Source organism: Peromyscus maniculatus, chromosome 21 (assembly GCF_049852395.1).
Source record: "Peromyscus maniculatus bairdii isolate BWxNUB_F1_BW_parent chromosome 21, HU_Pman_BW_mat_3.1, whole genome shotgun sequence".
In the NCBI taxonomy this organism is placed as follows: Eukaryota; Metazoa; Chordata; class Mammalia; order Rodentia; family Cricetidae; genus Peromyscus; species Peromyscus maniculatus.
In genome coordinates, this window is record NC_134872.1 from 51,927,590 (window position 1) to 51,951,963 (window position 24,374).

General features: G+C 44.8%; 1 protein-coding gene and 1 non-coding gene across 2 annotated transcripts in view; both read right to left on the reverse strand.

The window, feature by feature from the left end:
- Cyp39a1 (cytochrome P450 family 39 subfamily A member 1) overlaps positions 1–24,374 on the reverse strand; it is a 92,404-nt gene that overhangs the window by 52,221 nt on the left and 15,809 nt on the right. The window contains exons 6-7 of the mRNA XM_042266391.2: positions 19,174–19,278; positions 11,031–11,121 (exon numbers count right to left, since the gene is read on the reverse strand). Coding sequence (XP_042122325.2) covers positions 11,031–11,121; positions 19,174–19,278 — 196 coding nt within the window. The remainder of the gene's footprint in view (positions 1–11,030; positions 11,122–19,173; positions 19,279–24,374) is intronic.
- Positions 14,622–14,813, reverse strand: LOC121824905 (U2 spliceosomal RNA). The gene has a single exon (XR_006066910.2). It is a non-coding gene; the product is annotated as a U2 spliceosomal RNA (small nuclear RNA).

Sequence of the window (24,374 nt, forward strand, 5' to 3'; positions counted from 1 at the left end):
GACTTGAAGATGAGCTTACAAGAAAGTCTGTTGTTTACAAAGGAGAGGAAAATCTAAAGAGAACCAGGAAATAAGAATTTACTGTATTCTGTGGTTGCGGGGGGGGGGGGGGGGGATTTTATATTTCCTCTTTTATTTAAAAAATTTAAAAACTTAATAAAGGTAATGTTTGAAAACTCCAGTTTTTAAATTATATCTCCATTTCAGTTCAGAAACATCCTCTCATCATTAAAACTTTGTTTCTTTTTTTCCCCTCAGGGAAACACACATTCACTTATAATAGTTAGCACGTCTCTCATAAGCAACAGTGGATGGAAATGTCATAAAGGCCATAGCATTTACAATCAATTTTCTAGGTCTAACAATCCCTTAATAGTTATTTAAAGGTAATGAAAATGGGCTGAACACAAGTTTGTGGGAATTTTTTTGGGATAAAATTTAATTCTTCTTGTCTTCCTTAATGGGTAAAGCAGTAAAACTCTTTCTATAAATGTCACTCCCTTTGGAGCAGCACTATTAGGAAATAAGGTATTGTTGGAGTTGGAGGAAGTGTGTCACTGTGGAGGTGGGCTTTGAGATGCTCAAGCCACACCCAGTGAGACAGTCTACTTCCTGTTGCCTGCAGGTCAACATGTAGCAGCTCTTGCTCCAGCACCATGTCTGCCTACACGTTACCATGCTCCCTGACATGATGATGATAATGGACTGAACCAAAGAAACTGTGAGTCGCCATCTCAATTAAATGTTTTCTTTACCAGAGTTGCCGTGGTCATGGTGTCTCTTCACAGCAATAGAAACAATTGGAGATCTAAAATAGAAAGTGGAAATGGTTTTCCTGACACCAGCAATAATTGATTGACTCATAATTACTTGAAGAGTAAAATGGATGGATATCTGGGGGTGAGTTTTTGTCTGCTCATCTCCTTCAGAGAGAGCACAGGAACTTGTGGAACACAGAGAAAGAAATCACAGAAGAAACCCACTCTGGAGACTCCAGAATGAAGACACATACTAAAGACTAGATCCCTGCCAGCTTCCTGACCACATGTGGCCTGTGCTATTGTTTTAAACAAATTATACATCTGACCAGATAGAGAAGCCACTCAAAATTTAATGTGAAAATGAATATTCCATATTATCCCCCAACTATTTCTTCAGCAGTAAAAAAGATTAGTTATTCAGGTTTTCTGTTTCTTATAAAACATTAGCATTTTGTTCCTGCACAAGCTCAGTATTTATGCACTGTTACACATGTTTTCCTAGACAGAACACCTATAAAAACAGACATTCAGTCATAACTGTAAAGTTTAAGGGAGAAAGAGTGAGAACAGATCAAAGACAGTGGCCAGGAAGTGAAACACCTTGAGTTCTTGGCTGTTTCCTACAAATTCTTTCTGTTGGGTATATTGTTTTGATTCACTGCAGGCTTTTGGAATATTAACTCTTTGCAAATGCCAATAACTTGGAAATGTTTCTCTCCAAGATGTGAAAATGAAATAGATATACAACTTTTCCCCTATTTTTTACTTTAAAGATAAACATTGCAAATTGGACATTTCTAGATTTTCATTAAAGAACTATCAGACAACGTATCTTGATTACATTCTTCCACCTCCCCAAACTCCTCCCAGGTCTTCCCCACCTCACCACCCACCTAAGGACGTTTTTATCCTCTCTTTGATGTTTTTTGTTCACAAAAGATAGACAACTAAGTCCCATGCCCCGTGTATTTCCTGTGTATGCTGTGTACTCTGGTTATCCTAACTTTCTGATCAGTTTTCATATGTTACTGAAGTCCGGCCTTAGTAATTTATATTTCTAAAAATTTTACTTATTATTACTACCAATTATTAATTGTAATCACAGTTATCATTCTGTATGAAATTTAACTGATTTAGGTAATTTTGAGTAATACATTGGAATTTTCATCATAATTCATTAAAGGTACAGTAATTTTAAGATGTGAAGTAATTAGACATTTTCATGATACTAAATCTTGCCATCTAGGATCATAGGCATTTTTTTTTTAAGTATACTTTTATGAAATATTATTTTCTCCATATAGGTCCATCCCAACCTGAGTTTTTTGTTTTCTTTGTTTCTGGTGTGTGTGCATGTGTGTGTGATGTTCACAAACATATGTGCAGGTACACACACACACATATGTACATAAGAACCTATGGAGGCCAAAGGAGACTATGGAGTGCCCTGCTGCTCTATCATCCCCTGCTTTGTTCCTTTGAGATTAGATTGCTCACTGAACCTGGAGCTGAGCTGAGCCAACAAGTCCCAGCAATCCTCCTGTCTCTGCTTCCCACAGAGCTGGAGTTACAGACACAGGCACAACCATCCCAAGCTTTTTATGCGGGTTCAGGGAATTTGAACTCTGCGCAGCAAGTGCTTTTACTCACTGAGACATCCCAGCCCCCGGCCCTATGGTTCCATGCACTGAAAATAATAAAGAGAGGTGAAGAATTCGAGGAGGGGCCTACACAGCCCCCTAAGGTACTTGTGGTAAATGAACACTGGACACCAAAGGAGTGCCCATGGGCTCTGAAGACATGGCACTGCAGCTGGGCAAGACCAAAGGAGCCTGGCAGACCACATCTTCAGCCCCTCATCCTCCAGCCGCCAGCCTTTCCACACATGGTAGTCATCTCTGAGTTCTCACGCTACTGCTTCTAAATCTGTGAGAGGTCAGCGGGGCTTCTAACATCTCAGGTATTTGGGACAACGTGTGTTATCTTGGGTACAGCTTCCTTCTGAAGAAGTATAAGCAATAACTGGAAGCAGATGACGCTCGGCTGCTTCATTCTGATGCTGAAGATACAGGGACAGCGAGATCGATGGCGTGGGAAAGATGGCAAGGACCACGGCAGGCATTGCCTGGAGCAGATAAATTACAGCTGACGGGAGACGAAGAGGGTCAACAGACTGACCCTCTGCCCTTTACTCCACCCATGCATGCACACAGGAAAAAAACACATATTCCATTCTGTCGTTTCAAACAAGTCCAGCGATGCTATGCTGAATCAACCTCTTTGGCTCTTCTGATAAAAACTATATCTCATGTTAATTTTACAAGTATTGCCTCCCACATTAAATAAGAACACAAAGTGGAGCCTGCTTCAAAATTGTGATGCCTTTTCCTTCTTTAAAAGGAATAAAGAACATGGTCCCATTTATAGTAAACAGAGGTGAGAGAATATTGGGTAAATAAAACATAAAATATATCTTACTCTAAAAATGACCTTTACACTTCAGCATTTTATCTATAGGGGGAAAAAGAGATTATCCAAACGCCTTGATAACTTTCCATCAGAACACACTGTAAAAGAGGAGTGTGCTTGAATGAGGAGGGTGGAGAATTAATGAAGCCGAGGAACAGTGTCATGGGAGTGAGACGCGGCAGGATTAAACTGAGACGATGTCGAGTGGAACCTCTCTCCCGGCTCATAAACATGACAGGGCTGTCCAACAGCCTATGACCATTAGAGGAGTCACTGTGTGCCGGAGCCAGGTGACGGAGGAGTCACCTCACAGAAAATCTGACTTAGGCCATCACAGAGACCATGTCCAGTGTTTCATACAGGAAACAAACAGTATTAGAAACAGCCTCTGAGGACCCTCTTCTCGGCCCATCATCATACAGGGATGTCTGTGTGCCTGGGGTATCAGGTTACCTGTTCCCAATAGCGCCATCATAGCCTTAGGCCTGGGGGGAGGACAAAAGTATAGGTTTGGGCTAGAAAAGATAAAATTTGTGGTAGGTCAGATGAAACCTCTCGCTTTTGTAAATAGTTAGATACAGTTTTCAAGGCTAGTGACTGAGAAATATTGTCGCAATACGTTTCTATGTGGTTTATTGCAACCTAGGTCCAACCCAGCTCATCAAGGCCAGGCTAGCAAAGGAAAATGAGTCTCATGAAATATCCCCAGAATGATATGCATTAGCCTCCAACCCCCACATTAGATTCAGATTATCAGATTTCAAGCAGGAACAGAGAAGTTATTAATAAAATAACTATTCTGTGCCCATAACTCCACTGGAGTAATCTTGGCTCTGTTATTTGATCCTTTCCTTCATTATTTGGGACAATTTGTCACATGAAAGGCCAAAAAGACCAATTCTAGTCATAACTCTGGTTATCAGCCATCGCACCCAGGCTAGCCGGGGCAAGAGTGATGAGTGAGATTATTAAATCAGCTCAGATGGTATGATGAAGTCTTTCAAGAATGCTGCTATTGGCCGGCAAGAGGGTACAGAGAAGGCATCCCAGTGGCAAGAAGCTGTGAGTTAGATGCAAGTAAGCGATGACGCTCCATAAGGTCTACACTTGGAGGAAGTGCAAATATCAGAACGCAATGAAACGGGACTGGGGAGCTGAGGAAGCCGGAGAGGGCTGTGCCACGTTCACCACAAACGTCACCCTGGCTGGGTTCACTGTGATTTTGCTAGTTTGCAGACTTGTTTGTTAGCAAAGCCAAGGTCCTTCTGTATTTGCGCCTGGCCACTCCACGGTGTCAGTAATGTTCCACGCTGTTCCACCCAAACGCAGTGGTGCCCAAAACAAAAACAAAACCACCGTAAAAATATTAAAGGCTGTGGGTGAGATCTTTTTTGTTTTCAAAGTCACAAATTAGTGATGAGCAGGGTGAAAATGCACAGCTCAACTTCTGACTCTACCCAATAGACATTTTTTTGAGATTTTATTTTTAGTCTTATATCTGTATATGGGTATGTGCACATGAATGCAGGTACCCATAGCGTCCAGAAGAGGGCACTACATGCCCTGGAGTGGGAATTGCAGGAGCCTGTGAGTCACCTGATATACTGGGAATGGTGCTCTAGAATTCTGTAAGAACATCGAGGGCTCCTAACCACTGAGCCTTCTCTCAGGCACCAAATGCACATTTTTGCATGCACATTTTATGATTTATACTTCAAAGAATCAATACCATCTAGGTGAATCCAATTCCTTGTAAATCAACGAGGGGAAAGGTTGACTCAACAGGTTATTCTTGGTAATATATACGTATACACAAATACATATATACACGCAATAACAATTGATCAAAAAAGGGGCCAGGAATTTGAAGGAGAGTGAGGAGGGAACTATGGGAAGGTTTGGAGAGAGGACAAGGAAGGGGGAAATTTCATAATTAAATTATAATCTCAAAATTGAACAATATGTAAATATCATCTTAAAATAAAGCATAGTAAGATTATCGGCAGAAAAAAAGGTGCTGTGGATGCCACCCTATGTTAAAAAATAAAACGAATAAATAAAAATGCTGCTAAAATAAAACATAACAAGTATGTAGAAAAAAGCAAACAAGAGCAACTTTTCTCTGCCTGCTGTTTGTTGTTCTAAGACGGAGCAAGTACTGCAGCTGGGCAAACTCCCAGCAAGGAAGCCCTGGGTGAGGAGAAGAACCTGCCTAAGACAGGGGGCACAGAACCCAAACACGAAAAGCCGATTGTTCTAGGCCGGCCATCTGCCAACGCACAGGAGCGCATGCATGGAGGTCACTGGGAGTTTGGGGTCCAGGGCGAAGAGAAGTGAACAGGTGTCCCCAGAAGCATCTAAACATGGACCTCAGTGTTTTCACCAAGATGAAGAAAGTAAACTCAGTGACAGGTGAGCATGCTGCTCCTCAAACCCATCAGAAGCCATGGCAGGGGTGCAGCCGGTACCCAGCACTCAGAAGGGTTCCTGCAAATCTGAGGTGAGCCTGGACTTATCTGTGAGTTCAAGGTTAGCCTGGGACTACAGAAAACCTTGTCTGAAAAATGTATGCTTAAAAAAATAAGTAAGCCGGGCGGTGGTGGCGCACACCTTTAATCCCAGCACTTGGGAGGCAGAGGCAGGCGGATCTCTGTGAGTTCGAGGCCAGCCTGGGCTACCAAGTGAGTTCCAGGAAAGGCAAAGCTACACGGAGAAACCCTGTCTCGAAAAACCAAAAAAAAAAAAAAAAAATTAAGTAATAACTAATATGTAATGTAATAATGTGCAGCTTAATTGAAAGCAAAGAGTCAAGTAATTTAATTTGCTCTTCAGTTCTGTGGGCACAGCAATACTCACCATTTTGGACAGATGAAATTTCATAAGAGAAGATACATTTGGGGAAAGTTCTCTTCATGAAAACACAATCAAGGTCTAATTGAACTATCAGTTTGTAGATTCTTTTAATTAAAAAATAACAAGAAAGAGAATGAACATGTTTTTGGCTAGCACACAGTGACTTCAGGTAGCCATTGTACTATTTGAAATTGTCAGTTGTGGGCTGGAGAGACGGCTTGGGCGAGCTAAGAGAGCTTGCTGTGTAAGCACAAGGGTTGGAGTTTGGATTCCAGAACCCACATAGTGAGCCAGGAGTCCCCTGAAAGCCTGTTACTCCGACACCAAAGTGGGTGGAGACAGAAGGATCCTGGAGAATTGCAGGCCTCCAGCCTAGTTGAAAAGACACAAGCCTCAAGTTCAGGGAGAGAACTCTGCCTCAATGAAAAAGTGGAGATAGATGCAGAATGCCCCACACACGTGCACGCACACACACACACACACACACACACACACACTCACACTCACACTCACGGATATGTCACATACGCACTACATTCACACAGATTTACTTTCATAAAAATATGATATAAGCACATTTCTTACACTTATATACATGCAAACCATATGTAAGTAATTTACACACATCATCATCATTGCCTATGTTTCAGCAGAAGCTTGCCTGAGTACCCCAGAAGAGAAACCTCAGGAGTCTTGCTTTTCTTGTCTCCCCTGAAGCTCAGGCAGGACCATGAAGAAAGACTTCGGGTCAGCACAAGCAGTCTGATATCTTGAATTAAGAGTTAGTGATAACAGGACTAGAGAGATGACTCAGCTTGAAGAGCATGTGTTGTTCAACTCAGAACTCAGGTCTGGAGCAGTAACTAGAGCTGTAACTTCAGCTCTAACAGATGCAATGCTCTCCTCTGGCCTTCTCAGGCATCTACTCTCACACACACACACACCTGTGAATACACACACACACACACACACACACACACACACACCTGTGAACATACATACACTCTCACAGATATACACCTGTGAATACCTACACACACACACCTGTGAATACACAAATACAGGCATATAACTACACATGAATAAAAATAATATAAAATAAAAAGAAGTAGGAAAGGGGGACGGAAAAGCTAGTGATATGAAGACACGGAGGTTGAGCTTGTGATTTTCCTGGCACCAACTGCAGATTTCACAGGCTGAAGTTCCCAGGGACACAATGTCATTTAGCTCAGTGTCCTCTGCCAGTGTCACCGTGTGCTTGGCATTAGTGGACATACTGGGCTTGCCAGACAGTCCGTGGCCTGGTTGGGAGCAGTGGCTGGCTCTGCACTCCAGGCACAGCACATCAGCCCTCCTGGAAACTCCACAACATTTTAACTAATTCATTAGGAACCAAACAAAAAGCCACCCTCCTTCAGCTGGAGGGAGCTCCTGCTGCTCACTCTGGGAAACCCTGCTGACCACAAGCAGACAGGATGCAGAGCCAGGGATCTGGAGAAAGAAGCAGGTGCTGCTGGGAAATGAAAGGCACCACAGGAGAGGAAGGGGCAGGGATGGCTTCCGGGACAGAAAAGGAAAAAGGACAACATGCATCTCCCCAGAGTGCCTGCTGTGATCAACCCACGGTTCACGCTTTATATTAGAAACTTCTAGAAATGACTTGGGAGCAGATGGCTGTAAAATAGAGAGTTAAGCCGGGCAGTGGTGGCGCACGCCTTTAATCCCAGCACTCGGGAGGCAGAGCCAGGTGAATCTCTGTGAGTTCGAGGCCAGCCTGGGCTACCAAGTGAGTTCCAGGAAAGGCGCAAAGCTACACAGAGAAACCCTGTCTCGAAAAACCAAAAAAAAAAAAAAAAAAAAAAAAAAAAAAAAAAAAAAAAAAAAATAGAGAGTTAAGGCCATGAACTAGGCAAGTTCTTGTGGTTTAAAACAAAAGAAAACCAAACAAGGAAGGGCAGGTATGCCTGTCAAGGGGAAGGGAAGGGCATCGGGAGAGATGGAACCTTAGAGTTCCTCCCTCTATGGTGAATCCATTTCTCACACGTTCTGCTGCAGAATGAATGGCAGGACCGTGTTAACAGAACTGCAGATCCCGTGGGCACGCAATGTGATCACATCTGCTGCCCCTTCCTCTAGATTCCTACCTGTCACTTCACGTCCTTGCTCAATGCATCTTACCAATAAGGCCAAGCCTGGTTGTGGTGATATTGTGTTCCCCAAAATATTGTGTACCCTAATAAACTTATCTGGTGTCAGAGAACAGAACAGCCTCTAGATAGAGGCCAGAAAATGATGGCATATATGCCTTTAATCCTAGCATTCCAGAGGCATCTGGATCTCTGTGAGTTCAAAGCCACACTGGAAATAGTCAGGCGCGGTAACAAGAGCCTTTAATCCCAGGAAGTGATGGCAGGAAGCAGAAAGGTATATAAGGCATGAGGACCAGGAACTAGGCCTGGTTAAGCTTTCAGACTTTCGAGAAGCAGTTCAGCTGAGATTCATTCTGGATGAGGACTGAGAGGCTTCTAGTCTGAGGTAACAGGATCAGCTGAGGAATTGGCAAGGTGCGGTGGCTATGGCCTGTTCTGCTTCTCTGATCTTCCAGCATTCACCCCAATACCTGGCTCCAGGTTTGTTTTTATTAATAAGACCTTTTAAGATTCGTGCTACACCTGGTTCACCTACTCAACACACGTTTCCACCCCTGGTACTGGTAATTATCCACACCCAATTCTGTTTTCTTTGACAGCCATTAATAATAGTCTTAGCGTACTAATGCATTAAACTGATCATTGTTTTTTTTTTTCCTCTCTCAAAATAATGCACCAAGTAGAATGTAATTTGTTGTTTGTCTTCCAAACTTCTGAAGCAGAAAAGCAGGGAGCTTTTCCCGAGAGGTTCTGGGAGAGAACCCTTTAAAGGTCATTGTTCACCTCACAGCCACCTGAGGCAGTAGATGGGACACACACCATCTGAAACCCAAAGCCTAGGGAACAGGCGTCTGTAGCAGCTTTGGCGAGGTCTGTGTTCCTGCGCAAGCCGAAGGCCGTTCAATTGTGCAGGGCTGTGTATCCCGCTCCAGAGAGCCCTGAAAACACCCTCCTCCTGCCGTGGCCGGCCGTGAGGCTCTGCACAAGCAGAGGGCAGGAGCCAAGGCAGTTCTCAGTGGCTGGCTGGATGCTGAGAGCACCTGACATGCTCATAGCGGCCCTTGGCCAAGAACGGGAGGCACAGAATAAAGGAATCCACGTCCAGTTCTGGAGAAACCACCAAACTGACTGGACAGACTTCCCGTGAGATCACATGACTAAGACTGTGTACCACTAGGATCTGTAATCACACCAACCAACTTCGCATCATAAAGCTCTTTCCGGGCTCTGGGGTGAAGAGCTCACCCCTGCTGCTCTTGCAAAGGACCCAAGTTCAGTTCCCAGCACTCACATCAGGTGGCTCTCAAGAGCCTGCTACTCCAACTACAGGGGATGTGACTCCATCGTCTGGCATCTGTGGGAACCTGGACTCATATGCTTATACCCACATGCAGTTACATGAACATCCATATAATTTAAAAATACAAATAAGCTTTAAAAATAAACTAAATCTTTCTAGAGTTCTCCATTCATTTATTATCTACCTAATTATATACCTAATAATCTATGGTCTAGGCATCCATCCAACCATCTTTAACTGGTTCTATTTTTCTGGAGAATATTTGATTACAGCATCCTCTAATATTGCTTTTTTTTTTGTGTAGATTTATGGATATCTTCCTCAATATCAGTCTCCAAGACTCCTGGCCTCGTGGGCTCCTCCCACATCTGAATCTCTGAGCTGTTACTACAGCTTACACATCATTGGTTCTGAGATATTTTATTTGTTCAGAGGGCTCTGGGCTACCTCTGTACACATATGGCTTTTTAAAGTTTTATATTTTTATGAGTTGTTTTCTTTTCTACAGTAACAACTTACAATGGAAATCATCGATACACCACAACTATTCCCATGAGACAGTTTGAAGGGATGCTTTTCTGTTAATAGAGAATAATAACAGGTTCTGAAAACAAACCAGGGTACAGAAGGGGAGAAGGGGGTCTCGTCTTTTTACACTGGAGCCACGTGTAAGAGCTCCGAATTCAAGCCCCACAGACACGTCACAGTCCAGTTGTGGCCTCTGAGCCACGTGGGCTCTCCACATCATCCCCACCATTCCTGTCCTGGCCTTGTATTTCCCGAAGAGCAGGAATCCGGAGAACTTGAAGTCAGGAAAGGTGCCAGCAGATGGGGACAGAGCGTGAGTCAGGGCGCCTGCTTGCCCTTTCTTCCCCGTGGACACGGGGCTATGCACACCGCTGGGCAGCTCTGTAGACCCGAGCTCTGTGGAGGGCAGTGGCCTTTCCCTGTACTCCTCAGTGTGTTTCTGGAATCCCATGGCGAGCATCACTAGTTCTCGGTGATGAAGCCCGGTACTGCTGGCTTCACCTTCTGGGCTGGCAGGGCATCGTTTAGGTACCCAGGCTAGCCAAGTTTGCTGGAGTTTGACAAAGACTCCAAATAAAATATTTTCGAAATGATATTTTCAGCCATTATGGAGGAGGCAAGGGAGGAACAACTTTTAACTCGTGTGGTATTTTATACAATGATATTAAACTTTTCAACAAGAAAATAAAGTTATTTTCTATTTTTCTCATCACAGCCCCTAATTTTACACATTAAACACTGGGATTGCAAGTGTGTGTCACCATGCCCAGCCTTTTATCTGTTTGTTTGTTGTTTGTTTTTAGTGTCGGTGCTGGGGATTGAACTCAGGTCCTCTCGCTTGGGCAGCCAGCACTTTACCACCTGAGCCATCTCCCCAGCCCTGGTCCCCGACTTTAAAACATGGCAGACATTCAAGTTCCAAACCACAGACACTAAATGAGTCCTTAATGACGTAAATGAAGTTAGTACCTGTAGTGCCAAACACGGAAGCTATGCCTTCTAAAATGGTCCTGTGGATGTCGGGATGAGACAGGACAAACCCGAGTGTCCAGAACGCAACCTGGAAAAGAGGAACACATCGAACGTGAAACCTTCTCCCAAGGTGACGAGAGCAAATTTAGTGTTAGCTGTAGGCAGCTGAAAGAAGCAAGGACAGTGTTTCAGTCGACCTCAAAAGCACATGATTAGGGGCTTAGCAGTCAAGAGAACTTCCGGCCCTTCCAAAGGACACAGGCTGCGTTCTAAGAATCTACATCATAGCTCACAGCCATCTGTAATCCCAGTCCTGGAGGATCTGATGCCCTCTTCTGGCCTCTGCAGGCATTGCACACATGTGGTACATGCAGGTAAAACACCCCCACACAACTGTGGAACCTGCATGGGACCAGACTAGACCCCTCTGCATACGGGAGACAGTTGTGTAGCTGGGTCTGTTTGAGGGGCCCCTGGCAGTGTGATTAGGATCTACTCCTGGTGCATGAGCTGGCTTTCTGGATCCCATTACCTATGGTTGGACACCTTGCTCAGCCTTGAGGCAGGAGGAGCTTGGTCCTGCCTCAACTGAATGTACCAGGCGTAGCTGTCCCCCCATGGGAGAATTTAGCCTTTTGAAGGAGGGGCTGAGGGGATGGGGGGGAGTCAGGGGGAGTGGGGGGGGAGTGGGAGGAGGGATGAGAGGGGAATCTGTGGTTGTATGTAAAATGAATTAAAAAATTAAATAAAAATAAAGGAAAAAACATTTTTAAAGCTGGGCGGTGGTGGCGCACGCCTTTAATCCCAGCACTCAGGAGGCAGAGCCAGGCGGATCTCTGTGAGTTCGAGGCCAGCCTGGGCTACAGAGTGAGATCCAGGACAGGTACCAAAAATACATAGAGAAACCGTGTCTCGAAAAACCAAAAAAAAAAAAAAAACATTTTTTTAAATGCATGCTACTAAGCATCACCTTTCAAAACAACCAGATTTTAAAATAAGAGTGATATCATTAAGATGTCCAATGTATACACCAATTCTGTTGCTATAGTTTAGCTATACTATTTACATAGAGGCAACTATCTTTGCTGAACTAGAAAAGATAGAATTGTGTTTACTAACAAGAAACATGAAATGCCATGAAGCCATTCACTAAATATTCAGAACAAATCATAATCTAAGAATGTTAATACAACATGAAAATATTGCCATGATTTAATAACCTTAAAATACAAATGAAGCAGAGGAGAGTAGTGGCACATAGCTACAATCTGGGAAGTAGAGGCAGGAGGATTGCTATGAGTTCAAGGACAACTTGGCTTCCAGGTGAATTTCATAGCAGCCAGGCCTATACAACAAGGCTATGTTGAGAGCAAGAGAGAGGGAATGAGAATCAACTAGAAAATTTTCTTCTTGCAACTAAAACATAATAATTTTAAATAATTCCAGGAAACCATACTTAAGTCTCATTAAGTAAACTATGGGGGGCTGGAGATGAGGCTTGACGGTAGGACACTGGTATGGTATGAACATACAAGTCCTGGTTCAGTACCCAGCACTCCTCAAAATTAATATAGAATAAAAGTAAAATGAACAGACGATGAGACTTCACCACAAGAAAAACAGAGCCATTTTACACCCAAGTACACCCGTAAATTCTCCCTTTTGGCATATCAGGATTACTTTATATCTATTAATGTAATTTTCAATGTTCAATGGAAACACAGGTAATATACAAATGATTATCTATTTGCTATTTGTAGGAATTTCAAACCTCAGTCTAGGGTTTTAAAACTAAGTTGAACGCAGCTGCTTCTGATATAGATTGGACAGCCAGGATCTCTATTGGAATTTGTCATCAATTATAAATGTCTCCTCCTACCAAGTAGACTGCATTCATCTTTTCGATTGTGCAGAATTCTGCTTCTACCCTGGACCACTCAACCTGCCAGCTTTGGATGCTTCCATGAGTGGTCTCTTTTGCTTTAACGTCTGACCCCCAAATAAATGCCCCAGAACGGTCTTCATGTGTACATTTTTTAATCAACAGCTACCATATTTTGGAGAGTAATGATTTTTTCATCCCTAATATTTATCAAAATAAATGAGTTTGAGTAAAAAAGAGTATTTCATATCTTCCCTATATAATATGCGTAAGATAAAAATGTGCATCTTAAAAATGAGCTTCCTGCTGAGGTGGAAGTTTTTGCTTCTAAGGTTAGACAATACAGGAATGTTTGATCCCGAGAAGGCTGGATCTCCCTCTCACTGTTTCCCTATCAGCATCTACTGTATTAAAGAAGAGATCATGAGCTTGAGAGGGAGTGGAAGCAGACAGAGGAGGAGTTGGGGGGGGGGGACGACAAGGGAGAGGTGGAAATGATGTAAATACAGCACCGATGCAGGAAATTCTCAAAAATGGAAAATATCAATAAAATAACTGCAAGTGGGAAAAATTATTTTGAAATCAGTTCTGAGGTGACCCAGGTAACACTTTGTATAACTTACGTCTTTTGTCGGTTTATTGCTTTTGTGAAACAGGATGTCCCTTGAAATGATCCCAATCCTCCCCCGTGTGGTCAAAAGGGGAAGAGCAGTACTGAGGGGAAGTGTTGAAGACAGCCAAGCTCAGGCTGCCTTCCTCCCTGGTGCATCCTTGGGAACACAAGGATGTACATACAGCCTTGTTCAGACAGAGGAACGAGAGGACCGGGGCCCAGGGCCCTGGAGTGCAGACAGTCTGGAGCAGCATCCGACCCGGAAGAACTTAGCCTGAGGATTATCTAGCTCATCTTCACACACCCTCAGGGAGCTCTCTCCTGTCTCCCTCCTCAGGTTCTTCCTCCCATCAGCGATCAACGGAAGCGCTAAAAGTTATTGGATTTGATTAATAATCACTCCATACTTGATTCATTGTATTTGAAGTCAGAGTTCACACTGGAGAACGCATCCCAGTGATGCTCAGAGACCTTCCGTTCCACAAGAAGAGCTCCTGTGTGCCGGACTGCGGTTTTGAGACTCACTAAAATTGGGCACCATTTATTTTTATGGACAACTCTAGAATTCAGCTCAATAACAAATGGCTGCACGATGGTGTAAAGTGCTTTTTCCCTTAACAGCTTTCCTATTGTTAAAGTCTGCTATTATTATTATTATTATTATTATTATTATTATTATTATTATACCTTTAAGGCAGCACTTTTGAGGGCTGGTGAGATCGTTCAGCAGTTAATAGCACTTGCTACTCTTGCAGAGGCCCTGGGTTCGGTTCCCAGCACCCATGCAGCAGCTCACAACCACCCAGAACTCCAGTTCCAGGGGATCTGCTGTCTTCTGACTTCCACAGGCACATGTGCAGGTAAAATACTCATACAAAAAATAAAATGAATCAAAACAAACAATGAACTTTTGGTGTGAGGGTACAGGACAGTGATCCCAGCACCTGGGATGTATAAGAGGATAAGGAGTTCAAGGCCATCCTCCCTGACAGAGCCAGTGTGAGGCCAACCTGGGCTACACGATTACATGAGACCTTGCCTCCCCCTACAATAGTTAGGGGGAAGGGAGTACTTCTTTCAGATGCTCCCCCAAGTGGGGTGCACCATTGATGGAGGTGCCGCAATAGCAGAGGTGCATGCAGTGGGTGGACAGTGCAAGCTCTCATTCTGCCTCCCAGCTCCAAACGTCTGTTTTGACTGTCCTGTCCTCAGAGAGAGGATGTGTGTGATATTACACTGATAAGAACCGATAACCCACTTCACCTTAGCCAAAAGGACAAGTGATTTCTATACTTCTTAAAACTAAGGAAAGGGCTAGGCAGCCTGGCACATGCCTATAGTCCTGGACTCTACTTGAGAAACTGAAGCAAGAGGATTATGAGTTCAAAGGCTAGCGTGGGACCCTGTCTCAATAAACAAAAACATAAACATAGGAAAAGGTATTAAAGAGTTAGTAGAATGTTTCCAGGCAATACTGAATCAAAAAGCAAAGGTCACTGACACATTTGGTAAAGGATTTCAAAAGTGCTGCCCAATGGAGTAACAATCAGTATTATGCCAAAGGGTCAAGTCCATGGTCAGAGTGCAAAAAAGAAAGCCAACTGGCCACCAAACTGCAGGGCGGCTACAACAAGCCACTTGTAGGAGAGCTAAGGAGGAAGTGAGAAGAGATGAGGAAGGAGGCTCTGAGGCTGGCTGGATCCTTCAGCAGCATCCAAGAGGAGATGTGGTGGATGCTGATGGAGTCCAGGAGGAGCCATATGTAAGTTAATCGCCACGTGCTGTGTAAGCTCACTGAGAAGCTGGCACTGGAAGTGGGGTTGGTTCCCCCACTTCAGACCCTAGTGTGTTAATGTCAGGAGTGAGCCAGCCTCCTCTGGTGTGAGAAATGGGACCACAGAGAGGTCCCCACTCTGTGACAGAGAAGAAGGACAACAGACGAGTTAGATCAAGACAGCACTGTGCCCTGGAGAACAGCAGGAGGGCAGGCCATTCCCACCAGATGCTATCACTGTTCAGCCATGCTGTAAAAGTTGCAGAGTGGGAAGGAGAAGCCGGAAGCATCGCCATGGCAAGCTCACCCCTGGAGAGCAAGCTTAGCTGGGAAGTCCGGCTGCCTCCGTTTCCCCAGCTGGTTTCCGATGGACACTCTGAGCACCTGATTTGTTGATGCCATCTCTCTCTGTTGCTGCCTGTTCTTTCACTTGGAACTCTCAGCAGAGAGGAGACTGCTCTGCTGGAGACTCTCTCCATGGAGACCCAGAACTGGATGTCTTCAAATGTCTTCCCAGCTGATTTCTGCTGGATGTTTAGAGTGCCTGATTTGATGATGTCTTTCTATGTATCCATCCATCCATCCATCCACCCATCCATCCATCCATCCATCCATCCATCCATCCATCCATCCATCCATCCATCATCTATTCATCACTTGCTATTTATCTTTTTACTTTGGCTTGTTGTATACTTAATATTCTCATTTAGAGCTCAAAGTGATGGCTATCATTGACCTTTTTTTGAAACAAGAAAGAACAAATCTCTATAACATTCCAGATAATCTTCTATCAATCATGGCAAACACCAATACATATAAAGCAGTTTCTGATCAAAGAACTTGACGTTAGAGATGTGAAATACACACAGCTGGTCAGGGGAGCAGAGGTCACTGTGCAAGGCCACACACGTGCTACCATGACAATAACTGAGCAGAACGGTGCCATGACAGCCGCTGAGCATAGTTACCGCTTCAGAGAAGCAGCAGATAAAAAGTCAGCTTTGATACAGCTGAGAAATGTTCTAGAAAGTTCTTTGGCCAGTCAGGAACTTCTTAGAACTAGGAAATGGTTTTTCCATCAACATAATCTTATGAATTATGGCCAAAATCTTGCAATGGTCTGTCAAAGCACACCTGGGCCAAAACAGAGCCTCCTGGTGAGCAGGTAACCATCCCATCTAAAGCACAGGCTCTGGGGGCTGCAAGGGAGAAGAGAAGCACTGACCCCATCTGGGCCTGAATGACCCACCCATCACTTACAGCTCTTAGGGTTTCTTTAGCAATGGGTGATCCCAAAAGCCCAAACAGTAGGGCCATGCCCATCCTGATCCCAAAAGCCCAAACCGTAGGGCCATGCCCATCCTGGCCATTCAGGGGTCGAGCATTTGGGATCCATGGCAGTCTACATTCATTATTAATGGGCCACTGAAAGAAGCCATTGATTTCAACAAGGGTGGTGTTTTTATGTACGGCACACACATTATTTATTGAGCACCAATGTTGTTAAGCACTTTTCATTACTTCCAGTTAAATCCTCCCAACCGTCCTTGGAGGCAGTTCAGATGAGGACACGGATGCAGGCTGGGAGAGGTTAAAGGACTAGCCAGCCCTCTGCCGCCCAGCTGTGGGAACTGGCTTCAGATCTGATGAGAAGGCCTTTCCAAGGTCTCTGCTCAGGCCTCACCCTACCCTGTGGAGGTGCCAACGAGGAAGATCCAAACTTTTGGTCATCGTCAGACACATCCTCTCAGACTAGTGCCAGGCCCAATCACAAAGAACTGACCTCTGTGTCCGATCAATAGCGCTTTGTGTGGCTTCTGCAGGGGACCTTTCTGGAAAGGTCCTGAGAACTAACGCACTGCCTGTGGCTGTTGTGTGCATGTTTGGAAGTTGCTCTTAGGTGTTGCTGAAGTTCGATCAATTAATTGAGAAGAGTCAGAGAGGAATAGGAGAGCGGAGAGAGTAGGGGGAGGCATGGGGCTCCCCACTTGACTGCCACTGCTGAACTATATATTCTTCCGGGTGCTACATGTTGGAGCAGAAAGGCCAGAGTATCTGTCTCTGTTATTTGCAACAGGTTAAAAGAAGTTACATTATTGGGGCCTAAAAATCACCTAGCCACGTAGGCCTTCAGAAACAGGAAAGAGAAATGTGTAATATTTATTTCTAGTGGTTAGAGAAAAAGAAAAAGAATAACTACGCTTGCCAGAGATGGGCTGAGCGTCCCTGTTTCATCAAGCAGAGATACACAGACAGCCATCCTTCTGCTGCAGCCAACGTAAGGAACAGCCTGGGTCAGCCAGACAGTGTGCTGACTAGGGAGTCAGGGCAGGCTAAACAGAGAATCGCAGGCAGATCTCCTGGCTTTCACCCAGTTCACATTAGCTTTAAAGGAACACACACACACACACACACACACACACACCTGGAAGCAGATGGGGGACCATTTGGGAAGAAGGAAGGGAGTGGGTGGGAAAGGGGGCAAGAGGTAATGAGGAGAGCCATGGGCCAAGTTCAATGATATACATGGATAAATATGTCCTAAGGAAACTCAGTATTTTGTTCACCTAGTAAAAGAAAAATATAATAGAAAACAGTTGCCCAACACTGTGCTTCATGTCTCTAATCTCAGCACCTGAAATTGCAAGTTCAAGGGCAGCCTGAGGCTGCATAGCAAGACAGCCTCAAAACAAACAAACAGAAAACTAAATCCATCAGTTAAGTACATAAAAGTCAATGGGTTTAAAGGTCCCTGCTGTCTTTAGATGTGCAGTGAATCTCAATGTCACAAGCCCCATTCACTGAGAAGCTTGCAGAACCAAGGGACCAAGAAATACAGATGCATGGGTACCCTGGAGGAGAGGGAGCGCTCACATTCACCGGACATGACTAGAGCATCTTGTTGGATCTCACAGAGACTTGTCCAGAAATGAGCAACCCCTGGGATTGCTGCCAGCATCACTGTCAGAAGTTTTTATGCTCATACTCATATCCTCTCTCTCCCTTCCTCCCTCCCCGACTTCTTGCAAGGGAAATGGGGGGCACAGAGATTTTAAGTGACCACCCCTGTGGCTGGAGATGAGCAGCTCCATCTGAAACCATCATTTGCCATTCTCTCAGCCTGGTTCAAAGCTGGGCTGGGCTTTGTTCAAGTGTGCAGCATACAGAGCATCCAGCCTGACAAAGTCAGAGCCCCTTAAACGGTACACAGGGGGCCCAAAGGGCAAGCATGTCAGGGGGCAGAATTCTCTCTGGATCTAGGCTGTGCCTCCTTAGTGTGCTGGGGTGGGATTTTTGGGGAGGTGGGGGATTTAATATGTAAATGTGAGTGCTCTCTGTGTGTGTGTGTGTGTGTGTGTGTGTGTGTTCCTTTAAAGCACGCGCGCACATGCACCTGGTATGTATGCATCTATGTTTGTGCAGAAGTGTGTGTGGACGTGTGTGTACATGAATGCTCCTACCTGCAGAGGCTAGGGATTGATGCTGGTTACCTTCCTCGGTCACTCTTTTCATCATTCACTGAGACAGGGGCTCTCACTGAACTTAGAGCTCATTGATCAGGCTAGATTAGCTGGTCAGCTTGCCCCACAGATCCCTGTCTCCACCTCTCCAGCAGTGGGATCTCAGGCAGCCTGCCACACCCACCAGCATTTAGGAACTGTAGCTTGTGAGGCCAGCATCTCACCAACTGAGCTACCCAGCCGGATTCTGTCAAGCATTCACTGTTGCTTTTAATCTTACACCCCAGTGCACTGCTCTCTTTTTGTTCCCCAAAGTAAGTGAAGAACTGAAGAGAAAGGGAAAATAACACCAAAGAACAAAAGAAAGTCAAGCGGATGGAAATGAGCCCCATCGTCCCCCTGGTACTCACAAGAGGAGCGTTGGCCAGAGAAGCCCAAAGTATCAGGAGTCCATAGTTAGGACTGTGTTGACATGATTCCATTTCCACAATATCCAGTATGGCCTGCACCAGGGTCTGTGTGAAAGAAATGACCCTTGTTAGACCACAGCTATGTGACAAGGACAGATGTCCATAAACAAGAAATCATTCTATTGTTCTCTCCTCTGTGTGTGCTCTATGTACTTATTGGTGTGGATGTGTGGGCAAGCGCACGCACAAGGAGACCAGAGGCTGACACTGGGTGTCCTTCCTCTGCCAGGCTCCACCTTTATTTTTGAGGCAGAGTCTCTTACTGAGCCTGAAGCTCCTCGGTTCCGCCAGCTGGGCTAGCCAATGAGCTTGAGGAATCCACCTACCCCTCTGTCTGCCCAGAGCTGGGGTTACAGACATGTGTCACTATACCCAGATTTTTGTGGGGGCTCTGGGGGGTCTGAAACTCAGATCCCCATGCTTGCTCATTGGGCACTTGGCCTAGACTGACCCATGACCCTGGAACCATTCATTCATCTTTAGTCCAAGAGACACTGTGTCTGATGCTCACAGGAGTGCAGTCTAAGGTCCCCTGCATGGTAGTATGGGAATGGGGAACAGGAACTCCAGGGGAGCAGAGCTGAAGTTCTGCCCTGTGGCGTCACTATTAGGGAACTGAATGATCCTGTATAAATCACTAGACTATTTTAGCGGTTGAATCTCCTCATCTATAAGATGGCCTTGATGTGGTACCTACTTCATAAAATTTTTGTTTTGTTTTGTTTTTTGTTTTTTTCGAGACAGGGTTTCTCTGTGTAGCTTTGCGCCTTTCCTGGAGCTCACTTGGTAGCCCAGGCTGGCCTCAAACTCACAGAGATCCGCCTGCCTCTGCCTCCCAAGTGCTGGGATTAAAGGCGTGTGCCACCACCACCCGGCTACTTCATAAAATTTTGAGAAGTAAATATTAGTACAGTTACCAATAAAATACTTGAGACAAGGTCAACTTTCTCCATAGCTGAAGATGACCTGGCATTCCTGCTTCTCCCCCCTCTCCCTCCTCAGTGCTGAGATTTCACAAATGTACCACCACACCTGCTTCAGTCAGTACCGGAGATGAACCTGGGGTGTTGTGCATGCTAGGCCAGCACTCTTCGAACTGAGCTACACCCGGACCCAAAACGTTGTTTTTGGTTTTGTTTTTTTTGTTTTATTTTGTTTTTGTTTTGCTGGGGATTGCTTGGTTACTTGTGATGTCTGTATTTTCATAAATATAGTGTTTGATTTTTGAGACAGAGTTTCACTGTGTAGGCCTCGATGACCTGGAACTCACTATGTAGCTGAGGCTAGCCTTGAGCTCACAGAGGATTAAAGGCATGCACCACCACACCCAGCTGTTACCATTATTATTATGCAATGTTAGAGGTTGAAATCAGGTCCTCCTGCGTACCAGGCAAGCATTCTACTAGCTGAGTTACAAACCCAACCCACACGTTACCCTTTTAACACAAGCAAACCTCTGCTCATAGGAAAATTAAGTCGCTAGGCCTGGTGGTACAGGGCTGTAATCATGCAACTTGGAAGGTTGGGGCAGGAGAATTTCAAGTTCAAAGTATGTTTGGGCTCCAAAGTGAGTTCAAGACCCTATCTGGAGACTTCGTAAAATTCTTCCTCAAAATAAAAAGTAAAAGGGAGAACTAGAAATTCATCCCAGAAGTAGAGGGCTGGCCAGTATATACGAGGAGCTCAGGTCAAGCTCCTGGGAAAACAGATGTTTTGACTTAAATGGCGCCAACTCAGAGCAAAACAACCCACTCTGGTTGTTCCCCAGGTGACCACAGAAACACTGTAACTGACTTCATGCAGGGATTTCTCCAGTGTGCTTTTGCCCATGGTTGCTTCTCCACCAGAGGGCAGACACTCAGGCGATGGATGTGCTTTTAATCTTAACTCAGTACCATGATAGGAAAACAATATGGACGCTATGATCGATCCCCGCTTGCCTGGGGCCAGAGCAGTTTTAAGGTCTTTCCAAGTGTTTGGCTCATTTGTATATTAGCATGGTTCCAAGAAGCAGCTACTATTATTCACATTCGGCATTCACACGAGGAAACTAGCACAATAAAGAAGTTAGTGGGAAAGAAATGCATACATCAGCAGGATGAGAACCAACCGAGGTGCTGGTGTCACTTGCTGTTAACGAAGCATGCACGTTTCCCAGGTTGATTAGCCCTGCCAATCAATCGTCTTCTTGGCATTAAAGTTGTCATATAAAATAGGAAATGACTTCGGGCAATGGGTAGCCATGACTGGCGCATAGCAACTGCCTTCTGAAAATTCCTTATCTATCACGTCCATAATGATGGGAGAGCAGAACTGATCATTTTAACTATGGATTTCATATTCTGATGCTCCACAGCACATCTAGCTGTTCCAAGTGTCTGTTTTGACTGTGTTAAACTTCTGTAGGCTGGCCCCGCCCACTGTGGGTGACACATATGCCTGTTGAATGAGTCAGAGCCTTAAGCAAGCACAGTTCCTCCATGGTTTCTGCCTCTAGTGTCCTGCCTGGAGTTCCTGCCCTGACTCCCCTCAGTGATGAATCATGACCTGGAAGCATAAAATGAAATAAACCCTTTCCTCCTCTAAGTCCCTTTGGTCAGCATGTTTATCACAGCAACAGAAAGGATACAAAGACAAAGAGAAAGGTACTGTGCTGGTTTCATTTCCTGCAGCTGTGGTTAAAAAGAAAAAATAATAATAGTACCCCAACAAAAGCAACTTAGGGGAGGAAAGAACTATGTTAGCTCATCATTCCGGATTACAGTCCACCACTTTAGGCAAGTCAAGGCAGCAATAACTTGAAACCGCTAGTCATGTCCATCATCAAGAAGAAAGAGCAATGGATGTACACAAGCCAGTGCTCAGCTGGCTTTCTCCGTTCTTAAACAATCCAGGATCCTCTGCGTAGGGAATGGTGCCACCCACGGAGCAATCAAGACAGTCCCTTGGAGACACACCCACTATAAAATCCCTCACTAAGGTTCTCTTTCCTGGTGAGTCTAGATTGTGCCGATTTGAAAATTAAAACTCACCATCACAGATACAAATCATTTATATTTCTTTTTTCCTAAGGCTATCTTCCTTTCTAGAGTGAATCAGCATTATTGGTGACAATCTACAACTAAAATCAGAAGCTCTCTATATCATTTTTTTTTTCTTTTTTGTTTTTTTGAGACAGGGTTTCTCTGTGTAGCTTTTGGAGTCTGTCCTGGATTTCGCTCTGTAGACCAGGCTGGCCTCGAACTCACAGAGATTCACCTGCCTCTGCCTCCTGAGTGCTGGGATTAAAGGTGTGTACCACCATTGCCCAGCTCTCTGTATCATTTTGAAATGCTAAAATAATGGTAGTAGATTTTTATTTGTTTGTTTTTGGTACTAGAGATTGAAAGCAGAGCCTCAACATGCTAAGAAACCACCCTATCCCTAAGCACATCACAGCCATCTCTTTTTATTTTGAGATAGTCTCACTAGGTTGTCCAGGTAGGCCTTGAACTTTCGATTCTCCTGTCCTAGTCTCCTGAGTAGCTGGGATTGCAGATCTTCAGGCCCAGTTTTTAAGTGACTATGTGTTCTCTAAATTTATGTTTATGTGTGTGCAGGTGTGTGTGTGTGTGTGTGTGTGTGTGTGTGTGTGTGTGTGTGTGTGTGTGTTTACATGCATGAGCATGTGAATGCATGTGGCTTCAGAGGACAGCAGCAGGTATTTTCACTTATCAGGATCCACCTCCTGCCCTGTTTTTTGATAGGGGTCTTGCACTGACCTGAAAATAGAAGATTAGGCTAGTCTGTATGGCCAATGAGCTCCAGGGACCTGCCTGTGTCCACTAGTATGGGGACTGTAAGTCCGGGACCAGTTTCATGACATAGGTTCTGAGGATGGAACTCAGGTCCTCGTTTTTTTTTTTTTTTTTTTTTTTTTTTTTTTTTTGCAAGGGAAGCACCTTACTAACAGAGCTGTCTTCCTGTTCTTGAGATGAGTTTTTAAACAGTGACAAAAACAAGCTCTCACCTCGTCCTTACTATGTTGTAAGCCCTCTACAAAAATGAACTAATGTGACCTCCTAACGCTCTGCAAGGCAGGTGAGGAATGTGAGGTCTAGACATTAGGTCCTGTGTTTAAGGTCGCACGTCTGGTGACCAAATTTGAAACCTAGAACCCAGACCAAATGAAACCCAGGCTCTGAGGGCTCAGAGCTCGGGAACTGTTGTATGATATTTTGTTTGTGTTCTGACAAATAAAGCTTGCCTGGAGATCAGAAGGTGGTGCTAGCCACTAGTTAACCAGGCGGTGGTGGCTCACTCTTTAAATTCCAGCACTCGGGAGGTGGAGACAGGATCCTGCCCACTCAGTCTGAGATTTCGTAGAGGTAAGAAGTCTCTAGTGGCTGGCTGCTCTGTTTCTCTGATCTTTCAGCTTTCACGCCCAAAATCTGACTCCAGGTTTTTATTATTAAAACTAATTAGGGTTGCACTTCAAGGAATCAGATCTGACTTTGCTTAAAAGTTCCAAGAGGTGACTCAACCTACAGCCAGGGATGAAAAATCTCAACTTAGCAAGCCTCAGGGGTGCCTCGAAAGCTGCTGGCCAAGACCACTGGGCCCCAGCCCATAGTTTGTGAGTGGCGCCCAGGTGATGCTGGTAGTCTGTGGGTCACACTGAAAGAATCGTGGCTCTAGAATAAGCCCTGGGGACTACTCCTCCTGACTCGTGTTTTAACTCACACTGGATCAGCTCCTTACAGCCATGGAGACAACTAGTGAAGTGGCTCCTGGGCCACAGTGTACCTTCCAGCTCCTGAGAGACCGACACGCTCGCTCAGGCAGTGAAGCATTCATGTGCTTTGTGTTTCTCTGTATGTTCCCTTGGAAGTCCAGGAAGCGTGACAGCACAATTGGTCTTAGATATTAATCGTGTGTCCCTTGTATGGCTTGCAAACGTCACTGTGTCCTGGCAACTACATCTATATTGATCCTGGCAATTCCCATTATATTCTGTTTCAGATAGAGGTATAAAAAGTCTGATTGCTCTTAATAAAATTGCCACAGCTTAAGTTTTGCTGTGGCCCCCTCCAGCCTTGCCTGGTTTCATGCCTTGAGGCCATATCAGGTGACCTTGGCCTGGTGAGTAAGGGCAGGTACCT